This window comes from Cydia amplana, chromosome 1, assembly GCF_948474715.1.
Source record: "Cydia amplana chromosome 1, ilCydAmpl1.1, whole genome shotgun sequence".
Classification (NCBI taxonomy): domain Eukaryota; kingdom Metazoa; phylum Arthropoda; class Insecta; order Lepidoptera; family Tortricidae; genus Cydia; species Cydia amplana.
Window position 1 is genome coordinate 4,064,249 of NC_086069.1, and position 18,835 is coordinate 4,083,083.

General features: G+C 42.4%; 1 protein-coding gene across 1 annotated transcript; it reads left to right on the forward strand.

The window, feature by feature from the left end:
- Positions 1–85: 85 nt before the first annotated feature.
- LOC134662146 (trafficking protein particle complex subunit 10) lies at positions 86–17,633 on the forward strand. Its single transcript, XM_063518417.1, has 15 exons — positions 86–397; positions 479–690; positions 957–1,349; positions 1,699–1,998; positions 5,853–6,056; positions 6,793–7,031; positions 8,713–8,895; positions 9,598–10,029; positions 10,285–10,765; positions 11,623–11,805; positions 13,186–13,416; positions 14,143–14,406; positions 15,558–15,639; positions 16,737–16,859; positions 17,493–17,633. Exons 1-15 carry the CDS (start codon positions 334–336, stop codon positions 17,624–17,626), a joined length of 3,525 nt encoding a protein of 1,174 aa, XP_063374487.1. The 5' UTR covers positions 86–333; the 3' UTR covers positions 17,627–17,633.
- Positions 17,634–18,835: the final 1,202 nt, after the last annotated feature.

The following is an 18,835-nucleotide window of genomic DNA, read 5'->3' on the forward strand; positions in this document are numbered from 1 at the left end:
CGACAATTTGTTGTATTTGTGATGATAATGGTGGAAACGAAACGTCACTGTCGTGTTGGGTGGCTGTCAAGTCAGAGCGACAGATTTTGACAGCCAAAAGCCAAAATCCAGTTTTTAATCGTAAAAAAAATCAAAACGAGTAGAAAATATTGAAATTTCCCTCAATATTAACAGTTTATATTTATCTACCGCAGAAAAAGTTTAATATTCATAAGGGTTGTGGTTATTATTTGCTTATAGTAAAGTGGGTGGATTCTTACTCGTATGTAATTAGGCGGAATTTAGAATTTGTGTCATGACCGCACAACCGAGGGATTTCACTGATAATGAAAAATGAAGGGGGTCGATAATTCGCCAGCTAATCGCGAAGGAATGACCAGTAAACCTATTGTAACATGTAAGTTTATCGAAACCAATTCTTGTGTGAGAGATGTTTTGCACAGATGCTTCCATATTTACATATTTGTTTATTTTTTAGGCGCTGGGGATTGGAACTTGTTTTGCACGTTAGAAGCTCCGCTAGTGGCTGCGATTCCGCAGGATTCGTGTGAGTGGAGGAGGTCCTATGGCCGGGTCACAAAGTCTGTTTACTTGGAAGCTTCGTTTATTAAATATAATCCAGATAAAGTGCAATCTGAGCTCAACTTATTAAACCGCCCGATTCTGCATATTTATTGGACTGACTGTGTGGTAAGTAAATTATTTACTCAGTCTGCATACTTCACAATCACTTATAAGTGGATATTATGGATACCTACCATCCCTCTCTTTTGTCTAAAATTTTTTTTTCTTATATAATATGTGCAATCAATCGCAAGACTATAATCAGATTGGTTCAGGGAAGTATGACGTTTCCAGAATGATAGGCCCATTGCCATCTACAAAAAAATTGCTGATAATTTCATAAATAATTTAATTTTTCTAGCAACTCTTTTATGACATTGTTTTCTCTATAGGATATAGAATATTACAAGACCGCACTCAGAGAAGATATAGAAATATGGCTCAAGCAATTAGAAAAGAAAGGCATCACTGACTGGATGATAATTCTAGTAGAAACTTATGATATTAGGAAAACCAACAAGTTGCTACCCAGAACTACAGTTTTGGATAAAATAAAAGGGGAATTTGCCATAAAACAGACGGAAGATAGGTTTTTGTCTGTAATTAATCCTATTAAGTCTGAAGCGAGGAGTGCAGAGTCATGGAGGGCACTGGTGGCGAAGATGAGGCATTTTGTGCTGGTGGCATACAACAAGGCATTGATAAAGTTCGAAGAGCACATGAGGGAGCAGAGAGAGAAAAGAAATGACCCGGAGTGGGATTTTTGTAAATATTTTATTCTACAGGTAAGAACTCGCATTCACTTACAATAACAAAACTTCAGAACTCTAATAATTTAGTAATGTATTTCAGTTTTACAATTTAAAAAAAAAATGTGCACGTCTGAAACTTGATTTATTAAGCCTGGCTTTTTACTTCATTTTAAATGGGACTAAATATTATACCTATCCATGATATAGAAATCATTGGGGCAAACCTCGTAATTCCGAAAGAGGGATTTACAACTTTAGGTATTGTTCATTAAATAATAACAATAATTAAATGTCCTTGAAATGGAGTAAGGAGTTTGGTGAATTTGGCTGACGAAATTTATTGAGAATTGTTTGAGGCATTAAAATATATTTTTTGTTTCAGGAACAACTAGCATTTGTATTAGAAATGTTAGGTTTGTATGAAGAAGCATTAGTCCAATATGACGAATTGGATGCATTGTTCTCCCAATTTGTGCTCAATTCCAATGTGACGGAGGGTCCAAAATGGCTTGACACGTTCAAGCAGCCCATCACGTCTTGGCAGGCGGTCAGACTGACGGCTCGGGTGCCGCAGCATCTGAGAGAGCTTATTATTAAGAAAAAAGCTACCCTCTTAGACTTTAGGAGCTATTTGTTTCAACGTCAAAGTGCCATGTTACTGCTTATGAATAAACCTTGTGAGGTAAGTGTCTTTACTTATTAATACTACTATTAAATACCTAAGTAACTTGAAAATAAATCTCCCCAGACTAAAGAAAATATCATTATTCTCTTTGAAGACAAGTTTTATGCAAATTTATTTATTATTATTTGTAACTCCATTTTGGGTTTCACGGGCCTATAAATCCCGGTCTTTTGATAGGCTTGCGTGGGGATATAGATCCAACACGTAGAGGCTCCCCTTTGGAGAGCTTTAATGTTATGTATATTATTAATATCTGGGTGACCGAGCTTCGCACGGAAAACATATAAAAACTCGAAAATGCGCGTTTTCCCAGAGATAAGACCTAGCTAGATCGATTTCTCGCCCCCGAAAACCCCCATATAGTAAATTTCATCGGAAATCGTTAGAGCCGTTTCCGAGATCCCCGATATATATACATAAACAAGAATTGCTCGTTTAAAGGTATTAGATTAGATTTGTAAAGCAGGCAGACAGTTGAAATAACTGATAATGCCTGTATGTAAAATTGAACCCTATTACTTTACGGTAAAGTTCAAAATCATGTGGGAAATATATTTCCTCTGCCTTAAAGTTTCTTTCCCAAAGTTGTACTTAATAATGTCGAGTAATTGCGAAAATCACCCGCAATTCCAACATATTAATTCTTACATTCCCTAACTCAAATACGCTACCAAAATATTACGAAGTTTCTGACGTGCAATCATAAAGAAATCATGTCATATAGCACAATCTACTATTTCTGCCAATAACCTAGACATTGGCGATCATTCCCGTTGGGCAGCCACCTGTGACGCATCATTACCAGTCAATTATCGTGTGTAATCGCGTTGACATACGCACGACGTATGTACTTTCGATCATCGGAATTAGCAGTAAATCTAGATTGACGGCTGCTTGGGCGATTTGCGAAAAAATGTACGTAAATATTAAATGGTTGGAGATATGAGTCATGTTGCGTTGCGTGTGGTAGATTGATAGAGACATTTTATGGATAGGTATAAATACTATTGAACTGCTGATATAATATCACGTTTTTCCCCGGAACTCAAACACAAACGGTCCGGTCCTATAGGTACACTATTAAAATCCGCGCCCCTGGCAGGCTTAAACAAATCCGGGGAAAGCCACACAGATGAGATTATTTCTTTTCTTTATTATGTTTTCACATAGGTATTAGCGACACATTCCGCGCTGCCTGACATTTTTTTTTACTTGCACATAAAACATTTCTTATAAAATTTCATTATTATTTTACTTACACATCTGTGCGTAAATTGTACAATTTACAGTGCTTATTAATATTGCACTATTCTTGTCAGGATTTATAAATAGGCCTAGTACAGTTGTCTTAAATTATGAAGTCCAGTTAGGTACATCGCGTCCGTTTGAAATTAGGGCACAGCAATTATATTAGAGTTGTTTTCCGCTCCAATATAATTGGAGTTAAATTTGAATTAAAACGTTACGCAAAATTAGAGGAGTTAAGAAATGCTTGAAATAAAAACCCAACAGATTTTTGCAAACTTTTATTTACATTTGTCTGCGTCCGTGTGTCTGTAATATTTAACCAAATCCTTGAATTTTACTCATTTCCTGATTTCCCACTTAGATCTGATAGGAATTCTGTAGTAGGTACACGCAACCCCCTAGAGTTTAGGCTCGTGAGTTTAATTAATTAACGTTTCAGGACTGTTCATACCCCGCTGATTTATAGATTGAAATAGAGCATTTAATGTACAAAAAGGCAGTTAATTACCTACTTTAATTAACGCATACGGTTTTAGTAGGATTAACAGTAGCGTTTGAGTATTCGGTCGCATGTCGTTTAATCGGTTTTATAACTGACACTGATCGCTTTACTACTACACGAAGCGTAGATATGTCGTAGTCAGATCGTATAATCCGCCGTATTACATTACGGCTAGCCGTTTTACAAAACAGGGGCGTTTTGAAATGCGGCGGTTCGACGATTAGCCGGATTGTCATTGCGATACGTTCTTCAATAAGGCGGCCTACGTTTAGCCGCATCGTATCTCCTATTTAGATTGTAGAGTGACCAGTTCTTTCGGTCGCCTATGTAACCAGAGTTTGACAATGTTTGCAATTTAATTTATTTTTACCATGGTCCCACCGCACTACATGTGTTTCTTTTCCAAAACATTTTCTTCACAACTTAAATAGACGGAGCTCCGCAAGCGGGGCTCCTATTTCTGGGCGGTTTGCCCTTCGGGGATCTGAAGCTACCTAACGAACCTAACCTACTTACCTACCTACGCTTTTTTCCCCAAAGTGTAATGTTTTCACGGACGTCTCACTAAATCAATAGGTAGGTAGGTTAGGTTTGTTAGGTAGCTTCAGATGCCCGAAGGGCAAACCGCTCAGAAATAGGAGCCCCGCTTGCGGGGCTCCGTCTAGTTAAGTTGCGAAGGAAATGTTTTTTGAAAAGAAACAGTCCGACGAACTCCAGATTTGATGGACACCCCAGCGATTTTTATAGTTTGTTGTTGTTATGTCAGGCAGCGCCACGAGTGTTAAAAATGGGAGCTAAAAACTGTCAAATGGCGGCTAATGACTCGCTGTATTACATTACGGCTAGCCGTATTGAAGAACGTATGGCGCCGAATACATTCCGGCGGATTTTCATTCAGCCGCATTCAATCCGGCTAATCGTCGAACCGCCGCATTTCATAAACGCCCCTGTTTTGTAAAACGACTAGCCGTAATGTAATACGGCGGATTATACGATCCGGCTGCGACAGGTATACGACGACTCGCGGTCACCACATGTTGACGTTCCCTTACTATGTAATTTAGAATGAGAGCACGACCACTTCTTATATTAAGTACAAAAAAGTCCATATCACCAATGACCAAACCCTGTAAAAGAAGCGGATGTTACTTGGGTAATAAAAATCGTTAAATAGAGTTAGACCAAGATACTTATCTTCAGACTTCTGCAACGATTTTGAAAGCACACACAGTGCAAGTGTTATTTATAATAGGTACGTCATAATTTCATAGAAGTTTGACGTTGATGAATTGTACGTGTGCAGAGTCCATGTGAGGCAGTCTATGATCTCTGAACACTGCCAATGACACATGTGTCCGACTGTGAGAGTGCGAGTTATCGTTTTCACGCAACGCTAGACGCATAAGGCCTGCAGTTGCGTTTTGCACTGCAATTTACAGATCGTGTAGTATTTATTAATTAGACGTGAGTGTAGAGTTATTTTGATTAATGGATAAAATGAATAGAATTTAAAGAAATAAATCATTTATAGGGCGCAAATAAGCAATTCGTTTTTCAAACGATTGAAACTATTTAAAGTAGCGTTTACTACAATTACTACTGATTGTATTAAGTGAGAGCACCTCACGCTCTGGTCTTGATAAAAAAACTAGGTAAATATGCTTTTGTTATGGAATTGTTCACAAATTAGACACCGAAAAAAAACTTGTAACCGTGATATAATGGATAGCACCCTAGGTTGCCTTAGGCAACCGTTTCTATAAGTCGGTCGTTAAAACCTCACACTACTCTATATAATGTTCAGGGTCGGTTGCACCGAACCCACTGTCTCCGTTAAAGCGTTGGCTAAATTGTATTGTATGGAAAGTAACATAGTTCACTTCTGCTGAGTGAAGTTAATCAGTCCGATATTTGTGGTTGGTGCAACTGGCCCCCTACTCTAGTAAACTCTTCTATAACCCTTTGACCGCCAAAGACGTCAACTGACGCGCGCGGCTACAGCCCAATATCAACCTTCGTGCATTCCGACAAGGGTCACGATGACGTTCCGCGCGCACTATAGGCGTGTTGTTCAAAGGGTATACTTTTTTATCACTTCCAGATCGCCTCCCGCTGCCTCAGCACCGTCCACAACACGTTAGTCGAGCTCTCGCTACTGGGCTGCGCGGGTGTGGACGGCGCGGCGGCCTGCTGGGCGCAGCTCGCCTGCGCGGAGACCCTGCGCGCCTGCGAGCGGCTCTCGCAGGCCAACAGGGAGGAGTGCGCCGCCATGCAGGCGCCGCTACACGACACTGCTAAAGACAAGGTATATCCCGCCTCATGGCCTTACCTCTCGCTGTCAGCACCGTCCACAACACGTTAGTCGAGCTCTCGCTACTGGGCTGCGCGGGTGTGGACGGCGCGGCGGCCTGCTGGGCGCAGCTCGCCTGTGCGGAGACCCTGCGCGCCTGCGAGCGGCTCTCGCAGGCCAACAGGGAGGAGTGCGCCGCCATGCAGGCGCCGCTACACGACACTGCTAAAGACAAGGTATATCCCGCCTCATGGCCTTACCTCTCGCTGTCTCGGCACCGTCCACAGCGTGACAGTGTGAAATGAAATAGGTAATCCATCCATACAACAATAAAAATAGCAAAAAAAATGAAGGGATGTTTACAAAAACAACATAACTGCTTAGAGCGGTTGACACTTTTTTAAGAACATTGTTAATCGTTTCAGGTGTCAACCAGTGTAGTCAGTTATGTTGTTCTTATAAACATCCCTTCAATTAACAAAAGAAAAAAAAATATTAGTCCAAAACTCACTAGAGTCTGTGCGGAAAGAGAAGAGTCGTGTAATGTACATTTCACTTCTCTCATTCCGCACTGACACTTATTGCATCAAAATAATTCAACAAATATCAACCATTTTTGTTCACTATGCCTCTGAATTTGTGGTACTATTTACAGAGTTTGTGTTGTTACCTGATGAATCGATGATTTGTTCTTTAAGCGTCAAACGGTCTTCAAATGTTACATAACACCCCTTATTTAACTTATTCACAGCTCCACGAACTAGGCAAGCTCTGCGGCCTCCTCCCAGGCTCCCCTGAACCAACATCCGAGCAACTCCACCTGGTGGTGATGCTGTCCGCCGGCATGGGAGACGGCGAGCCCAACAACCAGCACCCGACGCCCACGGACCGGCTGAAGGAGGCGTTGTGCAGCAAAACGAGCTTCCAGCAGTATTACTTGGAGCTGGCCGAGTTGGCTATGGGGACGTATAAACATATAGGACGGTTAAGGTATGTCCTGTTACTTAGGTACTTTATGCGAGCAACCATAGGAGTAGTCTATTGTTCTTTTATTTTTAAAAGCCACTGTGGAATACTAGTGATCATGCTATAAGAAGGCATGGGAGACAGCGAGCCCAACAACCAGCACCCGACGCCCACGGACCGGCTGAAGGAGGCGTTGTGCAGCAAAACTAGCTTCCAGCAGTATTACTTGGAGCTGGCCGAGTTGGCTATGGGGACGTATAAACATATAGGACGGTTAAGGTATGTCCTGTTACTTAGGTACTTTATGCGAGCAACCATAGGAGTAGTCTATTGTTCTTTTATTTTTAAAAGCCACTGTGGAATACTAGTAATCATGCTATAAGAAGGCATGGGAGACAGCGAGCCCAACAACCAGCACCCGACGCCCACGGACCGGCTGAAGGAGGCATTGTGCAGCAAAACGAGCTTCCAGCAGTATTACTTGGAGCTGGCCGAGTTGGCTATGGGGACGTATAAACATATAGGACGGTTAAGGTATGTCCAGTTACTTAGGTACTTTATGCGAGCAGCCATAGGAGTAGTCTATTGTTCTTTTATTTTTAAAAGCAACTGTAGAATACTAGTGATCATGCTATAAGAAGGCATGGGAGACAACGAACCCAACAATCAGTACCAGACGCCAACGGACCGGCTGAAGGAGGCGTTGTGCAGCAAAACGAGCTTCCAGCAGTATTACTTGGAGCTGGCCGAGTTGGCTATGGGGACGTATAAGCATATAGGACGGTTAAAGTATGTCCTGTTACTTGAGTACTTTATGCGAGCAACCATAGAAGTAGTCTATTGTTCTTTTATTTTTAAAAGCCACTGTGGAATACTAGTGATTATGCTATAAGAAGGCATGGGAGACAGCGAACCCAACAATCAGTACCAGACGCCAACGGACCGGCTGAAGGAGGCGTTGTGCAGCAAGACGAGCTTCCAGCAGTATTACTTGGAGCTGGCCGAGTTGGCTATGGGGACGTATAAGCATATAGGACGGTTAAGGTATGTCCTGTTACTTAGGTACTTTATGCGAGCAACCATAGGAGTAGTCTATTGTTCTTTTATTTTTAAAAGCCACTGTGAAATACTAGTGATCATGCTATAAGAAGGCATGGGAGACAGCGAGCCCAACAATCAGTACCAGACGCCAACGGACCGGCTGAAGGAGGCGTTGTGCAGCAAGACGAGCTTCCAGCAGTATTACTTGGAGCTGGCCGAGTTGGCTATGGGGACGTATAAGCATATTGGACGGTTAAGGTATGTCCTGTTACTTAGGTACTTTATGCGAGCAACCATAGGAGTAGTCTATTGTTCTTTTATTTTTAAAAGCCACTGTGGAATACTAGTGATCATGCTATAAGAAGGCATGGGAGACAACGAACCCAACAATCAGTACCAGACGGCAACGGACCGGCTGAAGGAAGCGTTTTGCAGCAAAAAGATAAAAATATTGATAGAAGGAGGAGCTGACGGGAAAAACTTGATATTCGAAAAGTTTTTAGTACCTTATTTTTTTTTGACACTGAATATGGTAAGAATAATTTCTTTTGTTGCTAATGACGCAGGTTTTTTGATAATTGACTTTCGTAAACTTAAACAAACATGTGTTTTTGCCATGACTTTAAATTTATCTTCGATTCATTTTTGTCATTGATTTTTGTAGATTCGCGCGCCTCATTGGCCGGGACCTAGCCGCGTTTTACTCGGAACTCGGCGAGACTCAGAAAGCGGTGGTTTTCCTGATGGATGCCCTCCGGTCTTACGAGGAGCAGGGGTGGCGAGACCTGGCCGCGCAGACCCGGCTAGAGCTGGTGGCGGCGGCTAAGAAGATGGACGACGTCGACAGGTAGGGAAAAACACACACAGACAACGCAACTTGATGAAAACAATAGGGAATTATACTCAGAACTCGGTGAGACTCAGAAAGCGGTGGTTTTCCTGATGGATGCCCTCCGGTCTTACGAGGAGCAGGGGTGGCGAGACCTGGCCGCGCAGACCCGGCTAGAGCTGGTGGCGGCGGCTAAGAAGATGGACGACGTCGACAGGTAGGGAAAAACACACACACAGACAACGCAACTTGATGAAAACAATAGGGAATTTTAATCGAAAAGATTGGGAAATCGGTAGTTATTCGGAATTTTTAAACTTCAACTTTTGACAATCAGAGTTACCACGTAATAGACGCCATACAGCGATATCAATGATTCTTTGACTAAAGGCCAGAGCACACCGGCTGCGTGTGCGTAAACGTGCATTTTATGTTGCAGTTGTGCATGCACACGTAACGCAAGCGGTGCGCTGTCTCTCTTACTTAAGGATCTATATTCTAACACTGATTTAAACTTTCACAATTTTTACACATTATTAAATTGTACAACGCGACGCGTACGCGATTAAGTCCCGTTGTACAATTTAATAATCTATATTCTATATATTAAAACGCGCAAGTGTACGTGCATTTTTAAGCACACGCATACGGTGTGCACTGTGTGCACAGGTCGTAAAGATGTATCCACAAATGTTTTCATCATACACTTTAACTTTTCAGATACACAAAGCTCTCTGCAACAATAGCATGCACTGCCGAATTAGAAATCCTAGTCAGAAACTTCTACTTCGAGGAAATGATGAAATCAATCAGAGATCTCTCCCAAAAACCCGAACCAGTGCTAACTGAGCTCAACGAGTGCTTCAAAATAGTCTCAGTAACGCTACTGCCGTCCAACCGTGATATCTATATCACTGACAATAAAGTCCAATGTCGCTTGGTCGTAGAAAGCAATATGCCTAAAGATATTACTTGTACGCGCGCAGCGATTAGTATAGAGGAGTTTAAAGTGGATAAACAGATAGAGAAAAGGACGCCGGCGAAAAGTTATAAGACTGAGTTAAGTGTTAATAATAATGTAGGATCGCAGAATAATTCGCCGAGGAAGAGTGCGCCAGAGGGCGATAACGAATTAACTAATTTAATTACAAGGTAAGTTTACATATCGTCACGTGACAAGCAAACTCACTAATTACTAAAAGATATTTAAACAAAAATCAACCTTCTTTTAGTACTAATATGGTTCACTATGGCTATGAACTTGTGGTGGTAATTAGTGAGTTTTGCTTGTCACCTAACGATATATCATCTTCTTTTGAATTTGTTAATTAAGTAACTGTAGGTTCTAAGAGTTTGATTTACTTACATTATAAGTTCCTATATGTATAATTCATTTTTTTCTTTCAGTATAAGACTGGACGATTTAAAACCTAAGAATCCTCTGCTAAACCCGTTACACATAACCTCCCAGCTTCACTACAAAGAAGACAACTCCTTACAAAAAGCCACAGTAGAGTGCATCAACCCTAAAGTTACTCTCAAGCGCTCAGACAGCAGCAAATACAGAAAACCGTCCGCCACTTTAAGAAGTAACTACGAACATTCATTCACATGCGAAAATTTCACTCTAAAACCGGGCACGAATGAGATTACCTTAGAATGTATATCGAAAACACCGGGTACATTTAAACTCGGCCAAATATCTTTGCTGGTTGAAGAGAAATTAGAGTTTTTGTCAAATGTGCTGACGAGTTTGAAAGTGGGGTATGATGTGGTGACACAAGGGGTGAATGTGTACTTGAATAAGGTGGAGCCTAAGAAGGATTTGGTGGCTGGGTTAGAGCATGCTATGGAGCTGGTTGTGACTAGTGGCAGTTCGCATATAGAGGTGAGTTTTTGGGGATATCTATACCGTATAAATAAATATAAATAAAAAGTTGCTTCAAACTCTGCGTAGGTGGCGTCACTCCCACAATAAGTCACAATCTAAGGGTCTACCGCAAACGAAGAGAGTCAAATTTTTGTTATCTAACCTCTCTATCACTCTTGCATATTCGAGTGATAAAGAGGCAGGTAGCCGAGTTTCGATTTCGCGTTTCCCGGTAGGCCCTTTGTAAACAAACTGCCTTGATGTATCAATTTCATCTTTGATCTTCTGTGAAAACTTGTCAAAAAACAGTTTAAGGTACAGTATGCATAAGTTACTCTATGGTATACTTAAGTCACTAGTGTTGCACTCTGGCGGCAAAACATTGCAGTAATACTCCCTATTACACTGGAAATGGTCGGACCAGATCACATTATAATTAACGTATACGTCATTCACAGATGCAAACGCAGACTGTTATAACACAGTGATCCAACCACCACTATAGTATATTCCATTCGGATCGTAGAACAATGTCAAAGATCACGTAATTCGCTCGTTCGAACAATGATATAATTCCATAGATAAAAAATATTGCATTATATTGGCTGAATGATGCAATCCTAAAAGCAACTCTTCCAATACTCGGATAAAAACAGAAATACAAGAGTTATGCGTCCTAACGCCATGCACGCACTTTTTCAACTATACATATAGCTAGTCCACCAAATCTAGTCAGTAAAAAAAGGCGCGAAATTCAAATTTTCTATGGGACGATATCCCGTTCGCGCCTACATTTTTCAAATTTGCCGCCTTTTTCTACTGTCAAGATCTGGTTGACCAAGTATATTTACATCAATAATTTTTTTTCCATCCAGAACGCAACAATACTCCTAAAAACTTCGTTGGGCCTGGTGATCCGCCTCGCGGATGAGGACGCTGGCACGGCGCGGGAGCTCTCCATTCCGGTGCCGGCGAGCCAGCCGTTCGAGACCACGCGGGTGCCGCTCAGGCTGCTCGCGAACCTGCAGCCCAGGAAGGAAAAAAGCCTGGAGCATACTGTGAGTTACAGTCCTGTGAAATACTCCTAAAAACCTCTTTGGGTCTGGTGATCCGGGTCGGTGACGGAGACGCTGGCACGGCGCGGGAGCTCTCCATACCGGTGCCGGCGAGCAAGCCGTTCGAGACCACGCGGGTGCCGCTCAGGCTGCTCGCGAACCTGCAGCCCAGGAAGGAAAAAAGCCTGGAGCATACTGTGAGTTACAGTCCTGTGAAATACTCCTAAAAACCTCTTTGGGTCTGGTGATCCGGGTCGGTGACGGAGACGCTGGCACGGCGCGGGAGCTCTCCATACCGGTGCCGGCGAGCAAGCCGTTCGAGACCACGCGGGTGCCGCTCAGGCTGCTCGCGAACCTGCAGCCCAGGAAGGAAAAAAGCCTGGAGCATACTGTGAGTTACAGTCCTGTGAAATACTCCTAAAAACCTCTTTGGGTCTGGTGATCCGGGTCGGTGACGGAGACGCTGGCACGGCGCGGGAGCTCTCCATACCGGTGCCGGCGAGCAAGCCGTTCGAGACCACGCGGGTGCCGCTCAGGCTGCTCGCGAACCTGCAGCCCAGGAAGGAAAAAAGCCTGGAGCATACTGTGAGTTACAGTCCTGTGAAATACTCCTAAAAACCTCTTTGGGTCTGGTGATCCGGGTCGGTGACGGAGACGCTGGCACGGCGCGGGAGCTCTCCATACCGGTGCCGGCGAGCAAGCCGTTCGAGACCACGCGGGTGCCGCTCAGGCTGCTCGCGAACCTGCAGCCCAGGAAAGAAAACAGCCTGGAGCATACTGTGAGTTGCAGTCCTGTGAAATACTCCTAAAATCCTCGGGTCTGGTGATCCGCCTCGCCGGCGACGACGCTGGCCATTCACCATACTATCCAGAAATGCAGGAATGGAGTCTTGGCAGGCATCCCGAAGTTACTTTGGACCCAGGCCCCAAATGCCTAAATGTTTCCTGTAAATGAGAGGATTTCAAGCAAAATATTGTTCTATTGTGTGTGACCAGTATACCATCCAGGCATCCAAAGGTCTACACAGCATTATCATCTAATATGTGGTACACCCGGCCTAATTCCGTCGAAAATAGCATAATACTTGTGTCTCTGCAAGTGTAGTATCTACTAATCTAGAATTATTGTACAATTATGACTTGATTTGTGGACTATGGTACTAATTACAACCAATTTTTCCCCGTAGTTAGTATGTACTACCAAGGAGAAAAGAGTGTTTAGAGAGTTACTGACATGGTAAATTTGGTAGCCACAGTACATTTACTGAATCTTTCGACAGAAGATTAAAACTGTTAGAATAGAATATAATTTACTTTGACAATTTGCCTCTATTTCGACTTTATTTGATTTGACGTGACATTGGCTCATTTGTCCTATTTCAGGTCTGGCTCAACTGTCCCTGGTGGGAAGCGGCTATGGAAGTGCCCCTCCACTTCTCCCCGCCCATGGTGACGTCCTGGCGCCTCCTAACATCGAACACGAGGAAATTTGTACACGTCACCCTCAAGTCCACGGTCGCCCATCTCGTGCAATTCGAATTGACAGACCCTAAGTTGGAGTGCGACGGCAATACGACCGTGTCGGACATGAATCCGAAGAATGCCAAAGATATGGTGAGTCATAAATAACTTAATTGAACGCCACGTCTATAGTGCGCGGCGCGCCATAGTGAACCTTCTCGGAACGCACGAAGGTTGATATTGGGCTGTACCCGCGTGCGTCAGTTGACGTCTTTTGCGATCAAAGGGTTAAAATACCAGATGTTACCCAGAATGCTCCTATAAGGTTTTAAATGGACCGGTCGTCCTTAAAAACCGAACACACCGGAACTTGATGCTCCGTATACGCAGTGATATGTCTTATGCGGTGTGTTTTTGCCGTGCACTTTGCAGCGTGTGGCCGATGCTTTACTCGTCAAATGGATCACTTTTTAACCCCCGACGCAAAGAGAGGGGTGTTATAAGTTTAACGTGTCTGTCTGTGTTATCGTAGCTCCCAAACGGATGAACCGATTTTGGTTTAGTTTTTTTTTTTGTGTCATAGATAACTTTATCCTGAGTGTTCTTAGCCATTTTTCATGAAAATCTCTTCAGCCGTTTGAAGATCACCAGCTCTTATAACCTTATAGTCGGGGGTTTTTTAAATTTTATATTTTGGTTAGGTTATCTCAAAACCGTTCACTAGCCACAATCACAGATTTCATCAATTATTAAATAACTCTTAAAAATTGCTTCAAAATCTGTAATATGTAGCCTCGTGAACGTCAGCTGCGACTCCGTCGGTGGTTTGTGAGCCGTGGCACATTTTCTAAACTAACATAACATACCTCTACATTTCAGACGGTAGCCTCAGACGGCACAACGGCGTCCTTCATGTGGGAGCTCCTCAAAGATCCCCTAGTGAAGGCCGGTCCCATGAAAGCCTTATTCACCGTGCAATACCGCCCTGTTGACGTGGACGGGCCTGCTAGAATGTTCACGTGCCCGTTCGACGTACAGGACTGTACGACCCTGTTCGTTATTAGGACTAAGCTGGAGCCGAGCAAGGGGTCGGACTTCTGTAGGGCGTCGCAGGTGTGCTGCCTGCAGCTTAGTGTGCAAAGGGTAAGGTCTATTAGGGTTCCGTACCCAAAGGGTAAAAACGGGACCCTATTACTAAGACTCCGCTGTCCGTCCGTCCGTCTGTCACCAGGCTGCATCTCACGAACCGTGATAGCTAGACAGTTGAAATTTTCACAGGTGATGTATTTCTGTTGCCGCTATAACAACAAATACTAAAAACAGAATTAAATAACGATTTAAGTGGGGCTCCCATACAACAAACGTGATTTTTGAGCGAAGTTAAGCAACGTCGGGCGGGGTCAGTACTTGGATGGGTGACCGTTTTTTTGCTTGTTTTGCTTTATTTTTTGTTGATGGTGCGGAACCCTCCGTGCGCGAGTCCGACTCGCACTTGGCCGGTTTTTTCTAATATTGTCTTTGGTTACCGCGATAGTTACTCATGAGTACCTAGTACTCACAGTGTAGTTTTTCCTTCCACCCGTTGACCACGAACGCTGTAAAGCAGTGGTTCCTAACCTGGGGGTAATTACCCCCGTGGGGGTAAAACTGGTATTTTACGGGGATAATAAGCTAACCTAATATAGCAATACAACAAACGTACACGTTTTATTTTTTATTACCATTTTGGGAGGAGGGGTAAAATCAGGTTCCCTAGTTAGTCATAGGGGTGACCGGACTGAAAAGGTTAGGAACCACTGCTGTAAAGGGTTCGAAACGTCGGGATGTAGTATAAAATCAATATACGCGATATAATCCGTTTTAATAGTTTTATTTCAAGATCTATTCTGTTAAATTAAAATTGACTACGAAATATAATTTCAACTTTCTAGCTTTTTAAAAGCTTATATGTTCGGGTCAAATCTTGCAAACTTAATTAGATCCACTTCCCATTTATTATGTTGTGCTGAAACTTCACATACGTAATGTAAGTTGAGTGACAATGCAGTATTATGGTACCATCGAGCTGATCTGATGATAGGCAAAGGACGTAACCATAGGAACTCTGTGATAAAACAACCTAATTGTGTTTGGGTTTGTTAGAATTGTCTTAATGTCCGTACAGGCAGCGATAAAAGCTTGTATCAAATATGAAGTTTTTTACTAAAAAACGTACATAGTTTTTATTTTGCGTTGAAAAGTCATGCTTTGAGTGATCGACGGTACATGGTAACATAACTGCTATTAATTTTCAGGTCAACGAAACGGAATACACATCTCTCATGTACGAGGTTTTAGCTGATCAGACTATGTGGGCTGTATTAGGAAGAACTGCAGGTAAGGTTCTTTTGTTTCTAAGCATTGTGGTATAGTTTTTATTTTGTCTTATCCACTTGAACTTAAGATTGTTGGAATTGTTACTTTAAAACACGGTTTACTGCAAAAGCTATCTTGAAGGTCCAACGGATTATCGACCCTATCTTCATGAACAATAGATTACAAGTTCAACAATAGATAAAGGACCACCCCTCGCTTAAACCTGACGTTGGGCAGGTTAGGTAAATAGTTGTATTTACCTACCTGACGACCAGGCCCCGTAGACATCATGCCAATTTGCTGACGCTCCGTAGCGAACGACACGCAAGAGTCACTGTCACACTAATATGTAAGTGTGATAGAGAGACACAAAGCGATTCGATGGTGAAGCGCAAGCGATTGTCACCTTGGCTAGGCCGCCTGATCAGCTTTCCGGCCTCTGCAATAATGTATGTACACCACAGACAATCCAACCTCTAGACATAGCATAGTCGCGCTACCCCCTCTGCCACACATACGGTAGCGTTACTCCATCTTCGAGTCAATCCCGTGCCGTGATTGGTCCGTGTCTTTGAACGGACCAATCACGGCACGGGATTCGCTCACCTCGTCCCCCCACACCCCCGTATTTTTGGCAGCATCGGTTTCATGAAAGAATTGGCCTAAGCTCAGTCTAGAGGTTGGATTGTCAGTGTACACTATTAAATTTAAAAATAAAAACAGATATAGCGAGTAAAAGCGTGTATAGTTTGTAGCTTTCTAGTAGAGCCCGAAGGCTTATCCTATTGTCTATTGTTCAGTAAAACCGCACGTGCTACTTACCTGCAAAAAAGGGTCCTAATTATTCTATTTGGCACCTGAGCGCGGGCTAGTCCAACGCTCAAAAAACCAGTGTAAGTGCGCTCTCCGATAACGCGCCTTTGTTACGCATCTCGATGACACATTTTAGACTGGTTCTGTAGCGTTCGACTCGCCGGCACTCAGTAACCGAAGTACCGATTTTTTATGCAGGTGGTTGTGGCACGTAGCACGAGCGGTTTTTCTTAACAATAGACAATAGGATTAGCCTTCGGAGTCTATTAGAAAGCTACAAACTATAACAAGTAGTATTATTGCAGGCGTGATATCATTGGAGACGAGTGCGGAGGCGAGCGTGACGTTGGATGTGATGCCGCTAGTCGCCGGCTACCTGCCGCTGCCCGCTGTGCGGCTCTCTAAATACATCGCACAGAACACCAAAGGTACTTATAACTGTTAAAAACATACAAATATAGCATTGAATAATTTTACAGTTTAGACTCACTTGTTTTTAGTCACTCGCGCGACATGTTGCGGAGAGCCTAGGTCTCCTTTCTCAAGCACAATGTTAGTAGTCTCACAACAGTTTAAATTCGAATACAAAACGCTAACGCTATCGTTTTGGTGGCATTCTTGACAAGCAGAACTATAAAAAAAGAAACTTAATTAGAGCAATCAAACTGACTCAGTTTCGTGTACGTAACATTAATTTTTAATCTACAGATTAGTGTCCTGAAACTCGTAGTTCAGTGAACGTTTAATATGGTAGTGGTACCTACCAGTGTTGGCCGAAAGTTAATGCGAATTGAAAATGTTGGCCATTAACCATTATAAATTGAACCTTAAACCGTATCGGACGATTATAGTTTACGAATCAATTTATAATGGTTAATGGCCAGCATTTTCAATTTGCATTAACTTTCGGCCAACACTGGTACCTACTGCGTGACTACTAAGAAGACAATATATAAAACTAAATTAGCTTACCTTGCGAAGCCAACCCGGTTACTCTATAATAATAATTATTAAATGCTTTCAGCAAAATAAACCTAATCTATAACCCGTTATTTTTTCAGATCCGAAAAAAGACATAACAGCGCACCCTCGCCTCGAGCCCTTCAGTCCCGGACAAGTGTACCACGCGGGCAAGGCCAAGCAAGTGCACGTGCTGCCCTCTATGCCTAAGGAACATCTCGAACCAGCCGTCTGAACTCCTGATTTTACACATCTATTAGAAAGAGAATAAAATAAATATCTTAACCCTTTATCAGGCTACGGGATATATTATAATATATTTCTCACATACGGCACTTCAAACATGTGTTCTATTTTCGATCAGTTAGACTGACATTCGATTGTCAGTTTTGAAATGTCAGCCTGGGAAAGGCTTATCACGCCTCTACTATGCTAGCCTCTGGAGTCTCTGCAGCTTGTCTCATACAGTAAGCTGCAGAGATAATTGACCCCGCAAACAAGGTATGTATGCAACGTCGCACGGGTTAACAAATTATACATAAACCATCCTCGTGAATCACTCTATCTATTAAAAAAAACGCATCAAAATTCGTTGCGTAGTTTAAAGATCTAAGTTGATCTAAGTATACATAGGGACAGACAGACAGCGGGAAGCGACTTTGTTTTGTACTACTAGTGTAGGTGCCTAGGTGGACCGTTGTGAGTCGTCACTCGAAACACTACACTTAACCCTTTACCGCAGAAGAGGCCATATTATGGCGAATATGATAACGAATTCTGTTGACAACTATTAAAGTTCAAATTTCAATACAAAAAAATTACACGCAGTAAGGGGTTAAGTAAAAAAACTGTTGCTACTTTTCATTATGAGGATGAGATGTGATGAATGAAAAATGCCTCATTGGAAATAACAGGACTGAAAACATGTTGTGGTGTCCTTAAAGTCCAATTTTTTGTTCTATACAATGCTTGGAGTTCTGCTGTATATTTGGTTATGTATTGTGAATATTAGGATTTTCTTACTGTACCTGAATACTGCTGGTTTCATTTTACATATTACTTTTTGGTAAATGTACTTTTTATGTGCAATATAACACGCAATCTTTCTAAAAACATATATACTAGACTAGAGTATCAACTAAACTAACATGAATGTATCTGTATTTATTGTTAGAAGTAAATGTAATTGAAAAGTAATAATTTAGATATGAGGACATGTAGGAACTGTTGGCTTCCTTGCTATTTCTCGCGCTTCTAGTCGCTCAAAATGACGAAGCGGTGAAATGTGCATTAAATATTAGTGTCGTAATCTACGATACACAAAGTGGAGTTTCGGAAATCAAATGTAATCATTGGTATAATGGGTAATAGCAATTTTCTCAGCAGTGGCGAACTAATCTAGCCGTCGGCGAAATTGCATCTGCGGGGCCCTTTCACTATGCCC